We start from the raw sequence: 7,935 nt of genomic DNA, 5'->3' as shown, positions 1-7,935 counted from the left end.
TACATACAAGCTCACATTGAGCTTGCGGATCGCCTATGTCCAACTATAAAACATTTTGAATGTATAAAGTTTTACGTTTGGTTGTATATTTAAGTTATTTGTCATATTAACTGCCTGGGGCCAGGTTTTGTTTAAGAGAACATAAATCTTATTTGCATTTACTGTAATGTTCCAATGTTCAATGGCAAAAACACAATTAAATCGCAAATATTTGTGTAATCGTCAAGTAAAATGTGACAACCCTATTCATGTGGCAAGTGTTTCTGAGGCGGGAGGGGAGAAGAGTGTGAAAGAGATTATTAGAAAGGATGAAATATTGAATATGGATGAAGAGAGAGAGAGGAGAATGGGGAGGAAGTTAAAAAGCCACATCATACTCCATCGCACGACGGTGTCGCTTGAAAAAGCCGGTTCTTTCCGTCGTACCATGAAATACAAACGATAATGATTGAGATACAAATACAGCAGGAGGGGATGTGAATTATGAATGAATGAATAAGGAAGTCCTTTGCTTAAAAAATAAGAAAAACAACTAAAGATGTTAAAAAAAACAAAAACAAAAAAACTTTTCCACAAAGACATCTTCTATCCTCTGTGGTGGTCTTGTCCCCTGAATATTAGCTTGTATTTTTTCTTTTCTTTTTTTCTCGGTTCTGTCATTTGAATGTCAGTGGCTCTGTTCATGTCACTATAGTCCAGCGATCCTGAGGATGAATAAAGGATTATGAACAAAACAAAAACATCATCAAACGTCTCTGCGTCAAGGAATCAAAGAGCCAATTCCACTACAAATGCCCGGGGGTGTCTCTCTCTCTCTCTCTTAGGGGGCTGGTTTGTAGGACAGTCTCTCCGTTCCCATTGGTTGGCCACTGAGGCTTCAGACAGGCTTGTCCATTCATTGGCTGCTGTCCAGGCTCGGCACTCTAAAAGACCACTCAGCAGCAGGGAAGCTCCAACCCCCCCACCCCTCGGAGGAGCGTCTTCCCTTTATAACGTGTGTGGCGTCTCTCCGTTTTCTGTCACCACTAGGGGGCAGAGTTGGACATGGAGTCCACCGAGATCACACTGGAAGACTGCAAGCGACTGTGGCTGATGGACACCTCTGGGTGCTGAGGGAGAGAGAGAGTTGGGTGTTACTGTGTGTGTGTCTGTCTGTGTGTGTGTGTGTGTGTGTGTGTGTGTGTGTGTGTGTGTGTCTGTGTGTCTGTGTGTCTGTGTGTCTGTGTGTGTGTCTGTGTGTGTGTGTGTGTGTGTGTGTGTGTGTGTGTGTGTGTTCTTCCTTACATGCCTCCTGAAGATTCTGTCCAGCAGGCTCCGTCGAGGAGGCTCGGGGGGCTGGTTCCAGTCCAGATCAGGAGGCCTGGTCCCCTGAAGTCCGAACACGTTCAGGTCACTGAAACACTCTGTCTCTATCATCTAGAGAGAGAGAGAGAGAGAGAGAGAGAGAGAGAGAGAGAGAGAGAGAGAGAGAGAGAAAGGGGGGGGGGAGAGAAGGAGAGAGAGAGACAGACAGACGAGGGGTCATTGCCCGTTTACTGACCGCTAGCATTCCAGAGCTAAACAGATGTAGCATAGGACCGCGACCAACATTAATCAATATAAAACATCGTCAATTGCAGACAGCAGGGTGGATTTGAATTGACGAGTATACTCGTTGATTACCGCAGTGGCCTTGTAACCTCGCCTCACCAGGCTTTCCACCTCGGAGGAAAGCCTGGTCTCTGTTCCAAAAGTGCCGCGTGAACCAGTCTGGAACGGATGATATCGTTACGTCATGTTGTAGTATCGTTTTGTAGTCGACAGGCAGGAACAATCAAATGGAATTTTCCCTTTTCCCTCAAAAGGTTTGAGGGAAAAGGAAGTTCCGGAAGATTGATGACTACAAAACAATACTACAACATGACGTAGCGATATCATCCGCTCCCGACCGGTTCATATACCCGAAATGCAATGGTGCCCAGGCTAGTGGCCTTGTGGTTAGAGTGTCCGCCCTGGGACTGGGAAGTCGGGGTTCGATCCCCGGCCGGGTCCTACCAAAGAAAAAAAATGGGACCCAAGAAGAAAAAAAATAGGACCCAGTGCCTCCCTGCTTGGCACTCAGCATCAATGGTTGGATTGGGGGTAAGTCCCTGCGACATACTAGCGTCATGTCCAGGGGGTGTACTTGTACATCAACCTGACTTAGGCTACAGAAACAGGAGATAGGCTCCTGCCCTATGGGCCTCATAGCTCGGCAAGGCTTTACTCGTCAATGGCAGTGTCACGTGTCTCTCACACACACACACACACACACCTCAGTCTGCCATGGGATGGAAACGCTGCCTGTGGTGAATTTGGAGTAGAAGTCGTTGTCCGTTTGGTCCAGATTGACTCCTTTGACTGTGGAGAACTGCTCGATGTCCAGAACGTCTTTACAGTAGACTGCCCGAGGCTGTAGAGAGAGAGAGCGAGAGCGAGAGCGAGAGCGAGAGAGAGAGAGAGAGAGAGAGAGAGCAAACATAAACATCCTTACAGTTGGTGTAATTATACGGTTTTCAGTGACCTGAACCTGTTCGGACCTCAGGGGACCAGGCCTCCTGATCTGGACAGGAACCAGCCCCCCGAGCCCCCCCGACGGATACAGGATGAGTCGTGAAAGTAGGAGATCTATTCTATCCATTGACTGTATTCTATTTTTGGTTAGGGTCCCAGGAGGGCTCACTAACCACTCGGCTATGGCCTCTATCTCACCAGGTTTGAGGTAGTTAGGGTTGACTGACTCACATCAGGCACAAAGGAAGGGTCCATGATGCCGGCCTCCAGCCTCTTGAAATTGATGTTCTTGAAGAAACAGTGAGCCTTCACCTCCGCCGCTCCATCCACCCCACAGCCTAGCCGCTGTTTGGGGTCTTTGGTCAGAAGCTGGACAGACAGACAGACAGACAGACAGAGGTCCCATGAGAGGTGGGCCGACAAAACCGTAAAGGAGCAGCTTCGTTAGTTCATTCCATATTAGCTTTTCGATTGTCACCGTCAGAGAATAATAAAAGAAATAGCAGAACTACAAGCTCAAAACGCATCACGGTGCGTTTTGAGCTTGTAGATTGGCTATTTGTGCTACTTTTGTGTGATGATGTAGTGCGATGAACTGTGACATTCATTTATGAATAAAGTTAAAATGTGGAAGAGTTTTCTGCCGGACAGAGACACTATTCTATTCTATTATAATCCATTATATTGAATACAGGTTTATTCTGTTAAATTCTGTCCTGATTGAGATTGATCACTTATGACAGCATCAAATCAACGTATTCTTCCATCCCTCCCTCCCTCCTCACCACTCTACAGATGGCCTTGGTGTCCTCTGTAAACTTGTCGTTGTACTCCTCCTGTCCCTCCTGGACTCTCTTCTCCACCTCCTCCCTCTTCACTCGCTCCTTGCGCGCACGGAACGGCGATCGCCCGACGGTCATCTCGTAGACGAGGCAGCCCAGCCCCCACCAGTCTGGGCTCATGCCGTACTTCTCGTTGTTGATCACCTCGGGAGCTGCGACACAAGGAGCCATGGAGGAATAAAAGTCATGTGCTGTTGCATGTTACAGTAGGAGAGTCATGGACTGTTACATGTACATGTCACAGTTCATAAAAGGTTTGCCCTTTTTCCTGCTTTTCTGTATTTATTTGGATAGTAGTAGTGGAGAGTGAACGGAAACAGGGAGAGACACAGGGAGTGACACGCAGCAAAGGTCGGAACTAATACATTTCAGATGACTAAAATATCAAAAACAAATCAAAGTTTATTTATATGGCACATTTAAACAACCAAGGTTGAACCAAAGTGCTGAAAAAAACAGGCAAACAGAGCATAAAACATATTAAAGCAAAATAAAAAGAATTAAAGGAAGGCAAACACGTTTAAACGGATCACAACAAGAATGAAAGAATGAAACCTATGAAATCAACAGGGCCGGGTGGCGCAGTCGGTAGCGCTGTCGACTCACAGCTAGAAGGTCGATTCCCGACGGGGACGTTAGGGCCGTGTTTTCTCAGAGTCATCAGCGCCCATACGGCTATACCCTAGGTGGGGTTGGCGAAAGGGCCTTTCTGTGTGGAGTTTGCATGTTCTCCCTGTGTCTGTAGCTATACCCTCACAAAAAACATGCAGTAATACTGGTCTCTACAGTGCCTCCCCATGGTCATGTGGGGCGCCTGATGGAGGGGAAAGGAACTGGTTGGATTAACGTGTTCCTTCCAAGAAGTGGCCTGCTCACTGCTCATGCATTGAAAGAGCTCAGATCGGGGCTCTTCCCAGGTTGGCAGAGGGAGAGTAGCGCCCAGGATTACAGTTTAGGCAATTGGCACTGGGTGAAAAATGGGTTACAAAATTGTGGGATAAAAAGAAAAAAGTATGCAGCATTAAGTTATACATAGCAACTTGCTATGTATAGCTTGATGCTGTATACTTGCTATTAGAAAGAGTATGCATACATGGTCAAGCAGCATTAAAGGCCAGGGAGAAAGAAATGGGTCTTTAATAGAGATTTAAACCCCAAGGCCGGATGTGAAGAGGCAGGGAATTCCACAATGTGGGACCGGCAACGGCAAAGCTTCGGCCCCCTCAGGTTGTACACAAGGTTCCGGAAACAGTCAAGAGCAGAGTTAGCCGACCTCAAGGGTCTGGCTGGGATGTATGGCTGAATGAGCTGACATGGGTATGGCGGGGTCAGCCCATTTTGAGCTGGCCCAAAATGACTAAAAGTGAATCAAAATGAACACTAGTCTCACCCATGTAGCCAACAGTCCCCACTCTGCCTCTGATGGCCTCTCCTTCAGGCACTTTGATGGCCAGACCCAGGTCTGAGATGCGGATGTGTCCTGCAAAACACAGAGCCAACGGCACAAGTCAGCCAGGAACAACAGCTCCACAAATTTAAGTATTTCAATATTCACATTTCATATCAAGTGTTTGTTTGTTTATTTATGTATTTATTTATGTATTAATTAATTAATTGATTAAATAAAGTATTAGAATGATCACAGATACTGTACATTGAAACATGTACTCTTAAGGTGGCCTTACACTAGCCGATAATCGGGCATTTGAAATCTGACAGCACCACACACTACAGGATAATCGGAGCGGGGGCCGAGCAAATATCAAACATTCTTGATGTTGATCGGGCCGATCCCGATCGCGTGCCCGATTGAGTCGGGCACCCCCCGAGCGTCAAAAATGCCCGATTATCGGCTAGTGTAAGGCCACCTTTAGTCACTTAAGAGTAGGAGTAAGAGTTACAGTTAAGAGATTAATAGTAGGATTCCAGACAGATTCTGAACTCACCGTTGTCATCTAGGAGGATATTCTCGGGTTTCAGGTCCCTGGAATTAACAGAAGAGTGCGAGTGTTTTTTAACAACCTCATTGTACAAGACAGATCCGCTAAAGATCCAACATTCAACAGGAAACAAACAAACAGCTTGTCGATGCTTGATTAAAACTGAGAAAGCATCATTTCAGATTTACCTATACTGTACATACGTATAGAGCAACATACGCTTTTCAGGAAACTCATAGTATAGGATTTGGAACATTGGTTGGTTTGGAACAGCTGCGAGTTCTACAAACTCTTGGAAGTGATTTTCTTGAAAGGGTTCCCTTGGTTGTACATAATACTACATACTGTATATACTATGGATTCTATTGGTTGTAGTATGTAGTAATTGACTACATACTACTATGGATTCTATTGGTTGTACTAGTACACACAGTACCTGTACACTATGGATTCTATTGGTTGTACTAGTACACACAGTACCTGTACACTATGGATTCTATTGGTTGTACTAGTACACACAGAACCTGTACACTGTGGATTCTATTGGTTGTACTAGTACACACAGAACCTGTACACTATGGATTCTATTGGTTGTACTAGTACACACAGTACCTGTACACTATGGATTCTATTGGTTGTACTAGTACACACAGAACCTGTACACTATGGATTATATTGATTGTACTAGTACACACAGTACCTGTACACTATGGATTCTATTGGTTGTACTAGTACACACAGTACCTGTACTAGTACACAGTACCTGTACACTATGGATTCTATTGGTTGTACTAGTACACACAGTACCTGTACACTATGGATTCTATTGGTTGTACTAGTACACACAGTACCTGTACACTATGGATTCTCTATGCAGGTGATTGAGTCCGCAGCAGATCTGTGCGGCGTAGAACTGGACGCGGTCCTTCTCGAAGCCCGGCGTTCCCATGTTGTAGATGTGGAACTTCAGGTCTCCTCCATTCATGATGGTCAGTACCAGACACAGAGCGTCTTTAGTCTCGTAGGCGTACGCCAAACTCACCTGGGGGTGGGGTGGGGTGGGGTGGGGTGGGGTGGCGGAGACATGTTAAAGCTGCTAAATGCTGACATTTCTTTACAATCGAACTAATAGAGAATGCCTGCATGCTCTGGGGTGAATTTCAAACCAGAAACAGGATTGTGTCAAACCTGTTAAGGCCCCACTCTGGTTTAAGGTGACCACCGCGGTGGTTGGAAAGTACAACTTGACGTCACTGACACATTTGGAGGTCCTTGACATGACAATCTTTGAGAAGCACTGTTTCCATTCATAGTCCAGTTTTCGGTGACGAGGTGACCACCGAAACGGTGGTTAGTAAAAACAGAGAGATGTGTTGTGTGAGCGGTGACCACCGTGGCATAACGTCATGTTGTAGTTTTCGGTGGTCACCTCTTCACCGACAACTGGACTATGAATAGGCCTTTAGTGTGTACTGTACTGAAATATGCATCTAAGCATCAAAGTCACCTTGAACAATAAATGTCCAACTCACAACAAATCTGCTGTTGACCTTCTCCAGGATCTGCTTCTCGTTCAGAGCCATGGACTCTCCTTTCCTCTTCTTGATCCGCTTCTTCTCCAGCTTCTTACAGGCGTACATCTTCCCTGTCGCTCTGACCTGGCAGGCACACACCTGGAGTAGAGGGGGGTTAGATTGATCCATTCGTTTTTTTTTTGTTATTTTACAAACTCACTATTGATTAATTATCATTTGACTATTATATTAACTCATTTAGACCTGGAACCGCTATAGACGAGAGCCGTGCCCTGTAGGACAGGTGCCCATGGTCAGGCCCCAGGCTACTTGATTGACCTGGTGCCTCGTTATGTGGCCAGAAGGGCCCTTAGGTCTGCAGAACAGGGTCTGTTAGACCCACCCTCCACCAAACTAAAAACTAAAGGTGACAAATCATTTCAGGCCGTAGCGGCCAAACTTTGGAATGCTAGCGCTGATGGTTCCACTACACCGAGTGGCGCGCTACGAGCTTGTAGATCTGCTACTTAGAACCTTTGCTTCTGTAGAACGCCACAACGGTAAGGCCTTCCGGTCTGATTTACGGATATGTTATAGAGCTCCACGAGACGCACACGTGGAACTGTAGTACGTCCTCGGGCGACCTTTCTAGTCGACATGGCGCGCGCGAACGTTCCACTACACCGAGTGGCGCGCTACGAGCTTGTAGATCTGCTACTTAAAACCTTTGCTTCTGTAGAACGCCACAACGGTAAGGCCTTCCGGTCTGATTTACGGATATGTTATAGAGCTCCACGAGACGCACGCGTGGAACTGTAGTACGTCCTCGGGCGACCTTTCTAGTCGACATGGCGCGCGCGAACGTTCCACTACACCGAGTGGCGCGCTACGAGCTTGTAGATCTGCTACTTAAAACCTTTGCTTCTGTAGAACGCCACAACGGTAAGGCCTTCCGGTCTGATTTACGGATATGTTATAGAGCTCCACGAGACGCACGCATGGAACTGTAGTACGTCCTCGGGCGACCTTTCTAGTCGACATGGCGCACGCGAACGTTCCACTACACCGAGTGGCGCGCTACGAGCTTGTAGATCTGCTACTTAGAAC

At 46.5% G+C, this 7,935-nt stretch overlaps 1 protein-coding gene across 1 annotated transcript; it reads right to left on the bottom strand.

Annotated features, from left to right (window-relative positions):
- Positions 1-730: 730 nt before the first annotated feature.
- LOC306933319 (G protein-coupled receptor kinase 5-like) lies at positions 731-6,987 on the bottom strand. The gene is made up of 9 exons (XM_079515481.1): positions 6,847-6,987; positions 6,166-6,356; positions 5,321-5,358; positions 4,765-4,854; positions 3,318-3,526; positions 2,764-2,901; positions 2,294-2,431; positions 1,285-1,416; positions 731-1,109 (listed from the first exon to the last, which is right to left on the bottom strand). The coding sequence occupies exons 1-9, from the start codon at positions 6,952-6,954 to the stop codon at positions 1,026-1,028; spliced, it is 1,128 nt and encodes a 375-aa protein (XP_079371607.1). The 5' UTR covers positions 6,955-6,987; the 3' UTR covers positions 731-1,025.
- Between the last annotated feature and the right edge of the window lie 948 nt (positions 6,988-7,935).

This window comes from Electrona antarctica, assembly GCF_951216825.1.
Source record: "Electrona antarctica genome assembly, chromosome: 12".
Lineage (NCBI taxonomy): Eukaryota > Metazoa > Chordata > Actinopteri > Myctophiformes > Myctophidae > Electrona > Electrona antarctica.
This window is presented reverse-complemented; position numbering and strand designations above follow the sequence as displayed.

What these genes read in the sequence shown, in the direction of transcription:
- LOC306933319 (XM_079515481.1), bottom strand. Translation starts at nt 6,954, where the DNA reads ATGTACGCCTGTAAGAAGCTGGAGAAGAAGCGGATCAAGAAGAGGAAA. An exon ending in CCAAGGCCATCTGTAGAGTG is followed by an intron (nt 2,902 to 3,317) that starts GTGAGGAGGGAG and finishes CTGTCTGTCCAG; the next exon opens with CTTCTGACCAAAGACCCCAA. An exon ending in ACAGAATCTTCAGGAGGCAT is followed by an intron (nt 1,110 to 1,284) that starts GTAAGGAAGAAC and finishes TCTCTCCCTCAG; the next exon opens with CACCCAGAGGTGTCCATCAG.